Source organism: Pantherophis guttatus, chromosome 3 (assembly GCF_059756535.1).
Source record: "Pantherophis guttatus breed Tessera chromosome 3, ASM5975653v1, whole genome shotgun sequence".
Classification (NCBI taxonomy): Eukaryota; Metazoa; Chordata; class Lepidosauria; order Squamata; family Colubridae; genus Pantherophis; species Pantherophis guttatus.
The window spans coordinates 91,150,980-91,164,798 of NC_142065.1; the positions used below are offsets into that span (position 1 = coordinate 91,150,980).

At 42.8% G+C, this 13,819-nt stretch overlaps 1 protein-coding gene across 2 annotated transcripts in view; it reads left to right on the plus strand.

The window, feature by feature from the left end:
- Positions 1 to 12,334: 12,334 nt before the first annotated feature.
- EEIG2 (EEIG family member 2) overlaps positions 12,335 to 13,819 on the plus strand; it is a 35,635-nt gene continuing 34,150 nt past the window's right edge. Inside the window, exon 1 of one of the 2 annotated variants that reach the window (XM_034437401.3) lies at positions 12,335 to 13,135. In XM_034437401.3, coding sequence (XP_034293292.1) covers positions 12,987 to 13,135 — 149 coding nt within the window. In that variant the 5' untranslated portion in view covers positions 12,335 to 12,986. The remainder of the gene's footprint in view (positions 13,136 to 13,819) is intronic. The other variant, XM_034437402.3, reaches the window with a different exon arrangement.

Below are 13,819 nucleotides of genomic sequence, written 5' to 3' on the forward strand. Positions count from 1 at the left end.
AGATATGTAACATGCTGAAACTAGTCCCGTTGAATTTTATTTGTTGTGAACGGCTGTTTTCAATAATAGAAGGACTAATCCTATTGGAATCTTTAACAGAAGAGGTTCTTTAACTATGATTAAAAGTGGCCTGATAGTAAAGTGACCGAAGGGTACAGAGAGAGTCCAAAAATGCACAAAGTTTTATCAATCCTTCCATAAATACCTTCACGTGTGTTACGCACATACAAGTATCATAGCTATCTCTTTACCTACATTTTGGGGGTAAAATGGTTACCAAACCATTTTTGGGTTTGGGTGGTAACCAAAAGGTTTTGGTTACCACCTTTAAAGCGCTCCTTGGCACAGGACCTAGTTATCTTCGAGACCGCCTGCTGCTACCAATGACCTCCCATCGACCTGTGCGCTCCCACAGAGAGGGCCTCCTCCGGGTGCCATCAGCCAAACAATGTAGGCTGGTGACCCCCAGGGGGAGGGCCTTCTCTGTGGGGGCACCTACCCTCTGGAATCAGCTGCCCCCAGAGATAAGGAGAATCCAAGACCTCGGTGCCTTCCGCCATGCCCTTAAAACTTTCTTTTTCCAGCAAGCCAGGCTGGCTTTAAAATTTTTTTTTTAAAAAAACTGTTTTTTAATTGGTTTGTCACTTTAAATTATGGGGCCAAATAGATATATATTCTTTTAATTGTTTTTAATGTTTGCATTTTATGTTTCTTATTTGTGGCTGTACACCGCCCTGAGTCCTTCGGGAGAAGGGCGGTATATAAATTCGAAATAAAAAAAAACTGCTTGAAAGGGGGATTGAGCAGAACACTCCTTATCACAGCTATCACCGCAAACCCAATGACAACTAAGGATCAAGGAGCATCTGCTCATTCAAGAGGAGTGAGACCCGATCCAGCACACCCTGAACTCCAGCTTTCTACATACCAACAGCACCTCTGCTTTGTATGGATTTAAGTTTAGCTTGTTTTCTTATAGCAGAACTAAAGCAATTCATAGCTCTAAACAAATTGCTAACTAAAGATTGTATTAATATCTATAAAATATTCATACTATACATGGTCATATAGAAAGGTAAGGAGACGCTGACACCCTGACGTCCCACAGGAAAATTAAACATAAATTAATATAAATGCTGGTTTCTTAAAAGTTCATCTCTTATTGCTCTTTCCTCTCTGAATCTATTAATAAGCTAGAGTTTCCTAGGAAACGATGATGCCTTTTATACTACGTTTCATTTTTATTGGCATATATTGGTCAACTCAAGGCAGGAAACATATCTAATACTTTTGCCTCTTATTTTCCCCACAACAACCCTGTGAGGGAGGGTTGGGCCAGGAATGTGATTACCTCAAACTCCCTTTATATTTATTTTTATCGTATGTATCGTATTTATACAACTTATTTTAATTTTATATTGATTTGTAGTAACAATTATATTGTTCAGTTTCTTTTCCTTTTTCCTATCCTTGGCTTTTTTTTTCTTTTCTAACTCTGTAATCTTTGGGTGAAAAACCAGCAAGCAGAAAAGCTCTATTTAAAAACCAGGAACCCCAGAGAAACCCCTGGATCTATTACTCCTATGGATCTGTTCGTTTTGTATCATGCCTTAACAGAGTGGTTTAAAGACTGTCAAGATTCAAGAGTGACCCTCAGCCACAAAAAAAAGTTGCCCAGCTCTGCTCTAAAGGAAAGCAGAGAAAATCAAAGAAGGGGATCCTCATTTGAGATGGAATGTTGGCTGACTGATAAAAGGAAGATGGAAACCAAAGGAGGAGGAATAGAATGAAAATTCCTTTGGGGTGGGGGGGGAGAGATGGTTATCTGGAACTCTGAAAAGAAATATCTGCACTGCAGATGATGGTTTGGTGGTTTTTTTGTTTGTTTGTTTGTTTGTTTTTTGGGGGGGGCAAGTTCTAGTTTTTGCAGGTTCAAGTTTGGTCAGGGAATTCTGGCTGGCAGAAGAACCTTTTATGCTGCGACTCCTGCTCCCTGGAATATCTTATCCCCTGAGGTGAGATTGGTTCCCAGTTCCCACACTTCGGACTTTCTGCAAAAGCCTAAAAGACCTGATTCTGCCGCTTGGTTTAGAATATTACACTGAAGGATCAATAGATGAAACCACCTCCCCCTCCATACATCCTACGCTCTCCCTTCTCATCTTTTAATCATAACCCGTATTTTATTGTATCTAAATATACTGTTTTTTCAAACTATAAGACACACCTAAATTTAGATGAGGAAAATAACAAAAAAAAAGTTTTTGGCCTCCCTTTTTTCAGGCCTTTTCCAGACTTTTTTCGGCCTGTTTCCGGGGCTTTTTTCAGCCTATTTTCAAGGCTTTTTTGGCTCATTTTCAAGGCTTTTAATGGCTCATTTTTGTGGCTTTTTTCAGCCCCTTTTTGAGGCTTTTTTTGCCCTGTTTCCGAGGCTTTTTGGGGCCATTTTTGAGGCTTTTTTAGCCTGTTTTGAGGCTTTTTTCAGCCCAATTTTCTGGATAAAACGGGCCGAAAAAAGCCTCAAAAATTGGCCCAAAAAGCCTCAAAAACAGGCCCCAAAAGCCCCCAAAATGGGCCAAAAAAGCCTCAAAAACAGGGCAAAAAAAAGCCTCAAAAATGGGCAAAAAAAAAAAAAAGGCCTGAAAAAGGGCAAAAAAAGGCCCAAAAAGTGCGGAGGCCAAAAAATGGCTGGTGGGTAGGCGGGGCTTTGGCAATATTCATTCTATAAGATGCACAGACATTTTCTCCTCCTTTTGGGAGACAAAAAAGTGTGTCTTATAGTCCGAAAAATATGGTATATGTATATTTTATGGTTGGTTGTTTTAATGTAAGCTGACCAGTGCCTCCTCATGACGAGATGGGCAGCAAATACATTTAATAAGTAAAAATAAATAAATAAAAGTTCTGTTCTAACCACACTGTTTTGGGGTTCCTAACTCTGTTGGACTGTATGCGTTGGGTATTTTAAAGTATTTTTAATAGTGAGATGATAAAAAAAAAGTGTTTCGAAGTTTGACTCCTTTTTCCTAGGGAAGTGTAATATCTGTTATAATTTCATGATTAAGTGAAGAGTTTGGTTGTAAAGAATTTAAATTTACAAGCCTCCAGGTAAACAAAAAAAATCCCAAAATTTATTTGCATTACAGGTAGAAACAGAACGTGACGTGCTGTGGGAGACTTTGCTCTTAGTGCCATCTTAGTTACTGTATCAACTGGAAGTGCAGTTTTTAAGGCAACATCAATAGCCAAAAGACCTGCAGCCAAGATAAAATTTATTTTCCAAAAGATATTTTCCATTGCTGACATCTATACCAAAAAAAAAATCTTTTAACAAAGTCTTCTCAAGAATGGTCTTTAATTAGAACAAACAGGATCATTACAAACAGCACTTTTATTTTTCAAAATGGCAGTGCCTTGCTTGGCTGCAGCTGCTTCGGCTCTGGAGAGTGTTGGGGTTTTGGAGATGAAAGTGCCATCCAGTTTGAGATATTGCAACCACAAAGCAGAATTGTAATACTAAACTGGTTTATGATCGCCAGTCCATACTGGATTTGGAATTATTTAGCAAGAGAGGAACCCTGGAGAGTCTGCATTGCTTTAGATGAATTGTTAAGTTTTGAGAAGAGGCTTCACAGTATTCAACACAGAACTAGTTTCTATAATAGTTTTATACTATATAGTATTAACCTTGTTAATTCTCAAGACTCTTTTTTCTGCTATGTAATTGTGTGTGTGTGTGTGTTGAGAGTGGGCATCAGAACTTCATTTTTTTAATGTGTGCCAGTTGGTTCACAGAAAAAAGTGACTATAAAGATAACCTTATCTTACTGCATGAAAGCAGCTTACTAACAATGAGATAAATTCCTATAGATCCAACATTCACACCATAGGTAACATGTTCTTTTCATAAAAGTACAGTACAGCTACATGTTGTTCCCGCACAAAACATATATTTTCAGGCAACACAACCAAGGTTGTAGATGACAGGCAATAAAAACAAGTTAAGAAGCATAATTAGTTATAAAACTGATGTTTCCTTTAACTTGTTAGATTTATGTCCTACCTTTCCACTCAGAGCTGAAAGGAATGTGCGTAGCATTCCTTCCTCTATTTTCCCCAGAACCACAATCCTATCAAGTAAAAAGGTAGTGAATGGCCCAAAATTACTCATTGCAGTTCTTTAATGATAGTGCTGGTCAGAGATGATAGGAACTCTATTCCAATACACTTGAAGGACAAAAAAACTAGGGAAGACCAAATTAGGATGTTTTAAGGGTTAGGGCTAGTCAGTTATCATATACGTGTTTTTTCTGCACTATTGATAAATATAGGAACAATATTGGTATATCATGCAATATGCATGATTTTCCTGAATTTCAATTTTGCACTAATGAGAAATGTCATTTGAATGTAGTAAACAGTTAACAAAGTGGCTTGCTACTTTGCTTACTGGCAACACATGATATACATTTTTATTTATTGGTTTGATTTTTATCCCACCTTTATTACTTTGTAAGTACAGATAGTCATCAACTTACAGCCATTTGTTTAGTGACCGTTTGAAGTTACAAATGGCACTGAAAAAGGTGACTTATGACTGTTCTTCACACTTGCGATCATTGTAACATCCTCATGAACTCATCAAAATTTAGATGCTTGGCAACTGGCATATATTAATGATGGTTGCAATGCCCCGGGATCACACAATCATCTTTTGCAACCTTCTGACAAGCAGAGTCAATGGGGAAGTCAGATTCATTTAAAAAAACATGTTACTAACCTAACTACAGTGCACATTTTTATATTCAGGTAGTCCTCCTCCACTCACTCATATGAGTAATGAAATGTCTGCAAGCAAACAAATTCAGAAAGAACCAAGGACTCCACAAATCAGATATTAATTACAAATTAAAAAATATTTAGAGCCCCAGGAATTCAAAGATTTGAGCAAATTCATGCATTTTATCTTTTTAATGCTATCAACTTCTGAATAAATACACCATGAATCCAGCAGAGGGAGTTAAAACATTGAGCTATAAAAAAAGCCTACTGTATAAGGAAACTTATCTGCTGCTGAATAAAATTATTCTAAATATTGTATTGGGTTATACTTAAAAAGTTGTATTTTAAAACATGCATGATCAATAATCTTTCTAACTTCCAATTATTTGATAACTGCATGACAATAATCCATTTAAGATGAAAAGGGAGCAAACGATACCTTTATAAATAAATTTATAATTTATTTAAAAATAAATGCATAATTACCGCTCTCCATTCTAAATTATACTGTTTTTGCTTTGGAATGTTAAGATATTTTCACTACTTTTTAAAAAGATGTTATATGGAGTTTGTGGAAAATAGCATTGAAGGTAAATTGATATACAGTAGTTGTTATCTATGATCCATTCTAGCCATCCAATATGCTGTCTACAATCTTTGTCTTTTGTTGCTGCTTTCTGAAAAAACAAACACACTTCTAAATAAAACACTGGCCTGCAGTAGAACTAAAGATGAAAGTTTAAGTGTTTGTTAAATTAAAAGAAATCCACAAAAGTAGCAGCAGGTAGTGAAACGTAGTTTGAAGGGTATTAAGAGAGATCTGGTAGGCATATATTGCAGATTCAACTAGCACTATAGGGTAGTTTTCGGCTTATGACTAATTGAGCCTGCCATTTTCAACAAAAACCAGTCAACTCTGTAAAATCACGGCCATAAGACCATGAGATGCTGCAAACAGAAATAAATGCAGGCCTGTTACTAAGGGGCAAAAATGTGATCACGTGATCATGGGAGGAGCTGGCTATCAGAACTGGGTTGTATGTAGCTTTTGGGGTCCATCGTAATTTTGAAAGGTTGCTAAGTGACTGGTCATAAATACTGTAAATACAGGTAATCCTCGGTTTATAACAGTTCACTTAGTGACTGTTCAAAGTTAAAAGGGCACTGAAAAAAGTTATTATAATTTTTCATACTTATGACCATTGTAGAATCGCCATGGTCAAATGTTTCACATTTGGATGCTTGGCAACTGACTCACATTTATGACAGTTGCAGAGTCCTGGGGTCATGTCCCCAGACAAACAAAGTCAATTTGACTTTTGTTTAAGCCAGATTCACTTAACTAATTAACTAATGTTACTAATTTAAGAACTGCAGTGATTCACTTAACAAATGTGGCAAAAAAAGTTATTAAATGGAGCAAAATTCATTTAAGTTTCTCACTTAGCAACCTAAATTTTGGGCTTAACTGTGGTCGTAAATCGAGGACTACCTGTACAGGTTTCATGCCTTTTTTTGCTTCTGTCTCTACTTCCTCTGTCCTATGCTGGAAAGGACAGACGAGAGGTAGCAAGGGAAACTTGACCAAGGTGTCAGCATTCTAAATTCTTCATCATCTGCCATTCAGTCATGTCCGACCCTCTCCATTTATTTATTTATTTATTAGTTCAATTTATATGCTGCCCTCCTCCGAAGACTCAGGGTGGCTTACAATGCACTTATAGCAATAGCCTTCATTCTTTTGTATATGCCTGCTTATTAGGGCTTTTGGCCCCCCATAAGCGGTGTTTCTACAAAGTCAGCTTATTGCCCCCACAATCCGGGTCCTCAATTTACCTATCTCGGAAGGATGGAAGGCTGAGTCAACCTTGAGCCTGGTGAGATTTGAACTCGCACTAATTGCAGGCAGCTGGCAGCTAAGTGCTACATAACAGCACTTAGTCCGTTGCACCACCAAGGCTCTTGCCCTCCATGCCCTCTGTCTCGCACTGCCCCCTTTAACCCTTAACCACAGACGTACTATTTTGGCTACGCTATTACAGACATGAGGTCATAATGACCTCAGTAGCAAAAAGACATTCAATGTTTTCATGGTTGGATCTAAAGCAGAAAACCAAAAAATGTATTGATCTCTATCAAATCCTTTATCCAAGGTCACTTTTTGTTTCTCCATCCTTGAACTTCAATCTTTCTTCTCTAATTTTTACATTGGTCCACTGAATGGTGGCACTAATAATTTCTTTAGAAAATAATAATTTCCAAATCTCTAGGGGAGTATGTGAATTTCCGAGATTTCTAGTCTAGTTGCACAACAATATTGTGAGTAGCAGTTCTGGATCTATTGCTTCTAAAAGGTGCAGAAGACCATTTGAATTTGTTCTTGCTATATAAATTATTGCACAATGTAGATTGTACCTGGTCATCAATTTCATCAGAAGCTTCATCATTGCTGATGTCAGAAACGGCGTCATAGTCAGGTTCCTCATCGTCCATTACAAAATTTTTGTTACAGTCCGATTCCACTTCATTCGGATCACTCTCTCTGCTTCTCCATACCATTTTAGAACAGTTTCTTCAAAGTTTCGATCACCAAATCGCACTCTTTTTGGCAGAACACTTGGCCCCGACATTATTTTAAAAAAAATTAACAAAGATCTGCAGTCAAAATGACCGAAATTCAAATTCAAATGCCGCTACAGAAAACACCAAATAACTGATGCAAGCACAATGCTGCATACACTCTTATTGGTGGGAAAACAAAAGCTATTCACAACCGGAATGGTCAATTTCTAAAAACAGGGGTGTTCCGAACATTTTGGAAAACTGTTGCAGTCACTATGACCGCAGGTCTGTGGTTATGGGTTAAATCTGCCATGGTCTTTCCAATGTCATCTTTTACAGCAACAGTCCCCAACCTTTCCAACTCGGTGGACCGAGGGAGACAGTAACGACGGTGGGGGGGAGAGAGTGCAGGTGGTTTTGTGCACTTGCCGCTTTCATAAATGCAGCTTTGCATGCAAGCACACTCTCTCCCACCACTTCCATGGTCTAGTTCTGAATAGGCTGTGGCCAGGCATTAGGCCACAGACCGGGGGTTGGGGACCTCTGCTTTAGTGTCCAGTCAATGGGTGTTCTGACCAGCAGTGAAATCCTCCTGGTTCTTTGTGCACGCGCTCCCGCCTGCTCCCATTCCCGAACCGGTAGCGAAGGTAAGTGGATTTCACCGCTGGTTCTGACCCAGACTTCACAAGCAATGAGAAATCACTTACTCACAAGTAAAACGACCTTCTTTAAAACAGGGCAGGAACAGTCTTTATTCACATTGGATAGACCAAACCAAAAATAATTAGTCACAAATGAAAGTCTTTTTCCCTTCTGAAACAGGGCACGAATAATCTCTGTTTACATGAGAACTCAAGATAAAAAGTCCTTCAATGATAAGCCAAGCAGAAACATTCCCTGTTCACACCGGCTGAGGCAAATTCACTACCTATTATTTCCCAACAGGGAGTCTCAGTTGGCACCTCAAATACAGAGCAATTTGTCCCAACAAACCTGGTTCTGGCAAAGGAATACATCTTGATGTACATTGGAAAATGAACGGTTGTCTGTGACAACAGGCCACTCCCAAACCCCTATTTATTTCCCAGTCAGGGAGGGGCTGGCTAGCATCTACACCTTCTTTTCCCTGAGAGCTGGCCTATTGCTTTTCTTTGCTCTCCTCTCCTTTCCTCTCTATGCACATGTGCTGGGTTGGGCCCCATCTGTTCCTCCCCTCATTCAGCTCAGAACCTGAAGACAACTGCCTCTCCATCTGGTGGCAGACAGAAGGCCCTGGCTCTGCATCTGCCTCTGATTTTGCTTCCTCATCGGAGCCTTCCAAAAGCTCTGAAGCTGGCCCAGGCTCCCCCTCCCTCTCCTCCTCCTCCTCATCTGACTCTGCTGCTAACTCTGCTGCCACAACACTGGGTACTAGAGCCCTTCTCCTTTTTCTGCTGATCATTCCCAGTTATGATTGACTTTTTGAGTGAGTCAGTTCGCATGACATGACCAAAGTATGACAGCCTCTATTTGGCAATCTTGGCTTCAAGTGATGTTTCTGGTGAGGTTCAGTCTAGGACTGGTGTTGGCAACTCGCAGCTCCAGATCCACATGCAGCTCTTTGGGCCCTCTGCTGTGGCTCCCTGTAAGGGCGACAGCGTGAGATGAAGCGGCCGGGGCGGATTCTCTGGCACCTCACTCTTGTGGAACTTCTTCCGGCCTGCCTCAGTCGCTGGGGAGATATGCAACTTGCTCTCCATCCCGAGACATTGGCCTGGCCCGGCCGCAACCGATACCGGCCTCGCTAACACAAGGGCTGGCGGGGTGGGAATGGGATCCAGGAGGATGGGACATCGGAAATGGGGACAGGCCAGCAGCGCCCAGCCACAGCTTTAAGAGGTTTAGGGCAGCGGGAAAAAGAAGCTGGCCCCACCAACCACGCATGCCCACTCTGGGGGTCAGGCTCGGAGAAAGCCGTCGCCAAAGATGCTCGCCCGTCAGCCGATCTCCCCCTCTCTATATATGTCTCTCTCTGTGTGTGTATCTCTCTCGTGCTCTGTCTCTGCATCCCTTCTCTCTCTCTCGGAAAGCCGTGGTTGGGCCAAACCAGCAAGCGTTCCTTGAGGCACTTCATTACTCCTTTTATTTCCTCTTTTGGAAATAAAAGAGGAAATCTTTTATTTCCTCTTTTATTTGGTTGCCTGGAGGAAAGCCTCCACCACGGCTGGCAATCGTTCCTCAGCCAGCCCAGATTTCCAAAAAGAAGAAATAAAAGGAGTAGCGAAGAGCCCCAAGGAGAGCTTGCTGGCTTGGCCCAGCCACAGCTTTCCGAGAGAAACAGACAGACAGACAGAGAGACACAGAGAGAGAGAGACACACAGAGAGAGAGAAAGAGAGAGATACAGAGAGGGGGGGTGAGAGAGGGAGGAGAGAGACATAGAGAGGGAGACACAGAGTGATGGGGGGAGAGAGGGGAAGATAGAGATATAGAAAGAGAGACAGAGTGAGAGAGACAGAGAGAGATGGAGAGAGAGGGAGCAAGATAGTGAGAGGGGGAGAGAAGGGAAGATAGGGAGAGGGACAGAGAGAGACACACACAGAGATACAGAGAGATACAGAAAGGGGGGAGATAGGGAGAGAGAGATAGAGAGGGCAAGAGAGGGAGAAGGAGAGAGAGGGAGAGAGATACAGAGAGGGGGGAAGAGGGGGCAGAGATATACAGAAAGAGAGAGGAGGGGGGAGGGGAAGAAACAGAATGATTTTGTGGCTGGGTAGGCGTGGCTAGGGGGGTCATGTGTCTGGATGGGAGTAAGTGATATCGAGTTGGCCATGTCCACCCAGGTTTTGTGGCTCCTGGTGTTTTTTTTTTCTTTCTGTGGGAAACGGGTCCATATTAGGGGTAGGTTCTACTTACCTTTACTACTGGTTCGCATTGTGCCCACGCACGCTTTTCTGCGCATGCACAGAATACCTATGATGACGTCCGAGTCAGTGGGCGAAGCCTCCCACCAGTTTTACTACTGGTTCTTGCAAACCGGGGGCAACCCACCACTGGTCCATATGGCTGTTTGAGTGTTTAAGGTTGCAGACCAGTGGTGGGTTGCTCCCGGTTCGCACCGGTTCGCAAGAACCGGTAGTAAAAATTTGTAGTAGTTCGAAGCTGGCCACACCCCCAAACCGGTCCCGGGCCCAGTCGCTGCTCGCTTACCCTGCCCACCTCATCAGAGGCTTTTTTTTTTACTTTTAAAAGCCTTTTTTCTACAACCTCTTCGGCCGAAAAAATGCTTTTAAAAGTTAAAAAAAAGCCACTAATGATCGCACGGCTCAGCTGGGATCGTCAGAGGCTTCTAAAAGCATTTTTTTCTGCAACCTCTTAAGGTTGTAGAAAAAATGCTTTTAAAAGTAAAAAAAAAAAAAGTTGGCCATGCCCACCAAGTCACATTACCCCCCCACACCAAGCCACGCCCACAAAATAAGCCACGCCCACAGAACCCATAGTAAAAAATTTTAGAACTCACCCCTGTTGCAGACCCCTGGGAACTACTTTGTTATTTTTGCAATCCAGAAATTCAGGGAAAGGTTATTTTTCCTTCTTTCAATCCTCCACTCTAGGTTAAAAATAAGCCTCAGACATGAAAGTAACGAAACTAATGGCATATCTGTTATAATGAGAAACACCTGTATGAATAAGAGGAGACAGTTAAGAAACTGAAGGAAGCTCTGTATAGAAATGTATATATAATTTTGCTAAGCTAAGCACCATAACAATAAGAGTATGTGAGAGTGTATGTCCAAACCTGTTCTGTTATAACTTCCTGAGTCAATTACTGGTAACAGGCATGAGGGAGAAGAAATATCCACTCAGAGGTATACAACCTGGCAACAGATAATTTTCTTATCTCTTTTAACATGAAGCGTTGCTAAAATAACCACTTGCTTGGAAATATGCACACCAGGAATTACTAAACTTGGCATTACTGTAATAAGCAGAGCTATTATGTGAGAGATCTAATTTCACATTCCTTCGTGTTTTTAGTTCAAACTTTTGCAATGTTCAGATCCATTCACTGCCAGTCATTCTCTCCCAGCAATCTACTTTGTTAAGGTTAGCCCAGATATTATGGCAGGGCGTGGGAATAAAAATACTGCCTTGAGTGTTTTAGAGAAAAAATGAAATATTCTAATTCTGTAAAGGTAATTGGTGGCCCATTTAACTGTGCAAAACACAACATTCTTCTACTTGTCTCCACTTAGATGCCTTAAAGTGAATAATGATACCTGTCCTAATTTTTGCTGAGTGTATTTTGCTTAAGGTATTAAACATCCGGCTATTTTAAGGCACTTCTCCTTGATTGAAAGTCCTTAAGGCATTAACAACTCAGAACTTCTGCCAAGGTCTTAAGAGCGGGGAAGTCATAAAACCGTGCTAAAAAACCTTTTTCAAATTGTGAATCATATACAGTAGCACAAACGCATCTCAGTTGCAAAGAGGATGATATATTGAGGACACATTATTTTACAGGGAGGTTAATTTTTTATACTCCTAATCAGCTTTGCTAAAAGGAGTTTTAATTAGCATTTTTAAGTGAATAGTCATTCTAAGTTGCACCATTGTCTCTGGACATGGAACCCGAAATTATTATTCTAGAATCTAGATGAACTGTGAATTTATATATATATAAACGAATGAATGAAAAAGCATCCATCCTAAACACGGAAGGAGTCAGTACAGGCAAGGGAATTTGTATCATTCCGGGAAGAAAGAGTGCAGGATTGCAGTCAAAGCGTGAGGTGCCCTTGTGGCTTGGTTGGGAGAGATGCCCAAAAATTGAAATCTTGTTTCTCTTAAATCGGTGAGGTCACCGTTCGGTCAGGAAATGAGTAAACATCATTGCAACACCTGGTTGCGGGCCTGTCCCCAAAAACCTCACCATTTCTTTTACGCCTAAACCCCCCGCCGCCTTACGGGGTCCTACTGCAGCTGGCGGGGAAGGGGGAGAGAGAGAGAGAAACGCTGCTAAGGATCAGCGCCCGGGGATTCTCTGGCTGGCGCGCGCCGGACCGACCGACCGACCGACCGACCGACCGCGTCACCTTCTCACCCCCGGGAACCTTCGGGAGCCGGCAGGGGCGCCCACCCCGAGAAAGTGGGGGGAAGAGAGGGAGAGCTCTCCTGTCACTCGGCGGGCTCCTCGTGACTCAACGCCGCAGGAGGGCAGGAAAGAAGCCGGTCTTGGGAGAGACCGTCCCTCCCCCCTCCAGAGAGCCCGTGCGGGGAGAGAGGAGGCGGGCTGGTTTGAACGTGGCCGGGCGGTTTGTGGCCGGCGTCTCCTTCGCTCGTTGGGGCGGGCGCACCAAGACGCATGTCGTAGCAGCGCCCGCGCCGCCTGCCTGGGTGAAGACAGCGCGCGGGCGGGCGTGTTTTTCTTCCCCTTCTCTCTCTCTCTCTCTTCGCCCACCCGCCTCCTGCTGCTTTTCCTCCCGCTCCTCCCCTGCGTTGCCTGGTCACAAGGGCCGAAGAAACGACGGCTGTGTAGTAATGGAGGAGGCGGCGGGGGGTTAAGCGGAGACAAGAAGACGCCCGGAGGGGCGCTCCCCTTCGCCCTTGGCGGCGAAGGCTGCTTTATCGCGGCGCCTCTTTTCTTGGCCCGCCCCTGAGTCGTATGGCTTTCATGATGATGAAGAAGAAGAAGTTCAAATTTCGCGTGGAGCTGGAACTGGACGAGCTCTCCTCGGTGCCCTTCGTCAACGGGATCCTCTTCTGCAAGGTGCGGCTGCTGGACGGCGGGAGCTTCAGCGGAGAGTCCTCCAGGTAGGAGAACCGCTCCGACTCCGTTAGCCTGGCCAGGAGCGGGGGAGGACGGGGACTGCTAAGAGTCTGGCGGAGCCTCAAGACACCTGTTAGGCTTTGCCAGCTACGAGGAATGCAAATTCGGGGTTGGCTGGGGACAAATAACAACATAGGCTATTGCTGCTTTTATCTCGCTCGCTGCTAAGTTGCAAAATCGATTCCCCCCCCCCAGACCTGTAGACCCGCGAACCTAGGGAAACAAACCCGCTATCTTAAGTCAAACCCTTCAAATCTTCATTTCCCGGATCTGTTTACAGCCCCAAGACTGAGTTCACGGGAAAGCATCATCTGTCAATAATTGAGTGGCTCTGACGCTGCACAGGGCATCTTTTCTCTCTCTCTCTCTCTCCACGTTTGGATAGAGAAATCGCCTTCCCCCAAAGGGTTAAACTTCACCGTGGGGATTCCTTAGAGGAGTGGTGGTGTGGTTTCTTGACAAATGAAGCTCTAGTTTAAGGAAGCCATGACCACACCTGTATTTCTTTAGCATAATTGCAAACAATTCCATAGTGTCTCCAAACAGCACAAACCTAAAAATAATTGTATTATCTCATTAACTCCAGAATAAGTCCTCTGGTAGATGTAAGACGTCATATGAAATACAGTAGAATTTCTCCTGCTGGAAAGAGTTAAAAAGTGAGGTTC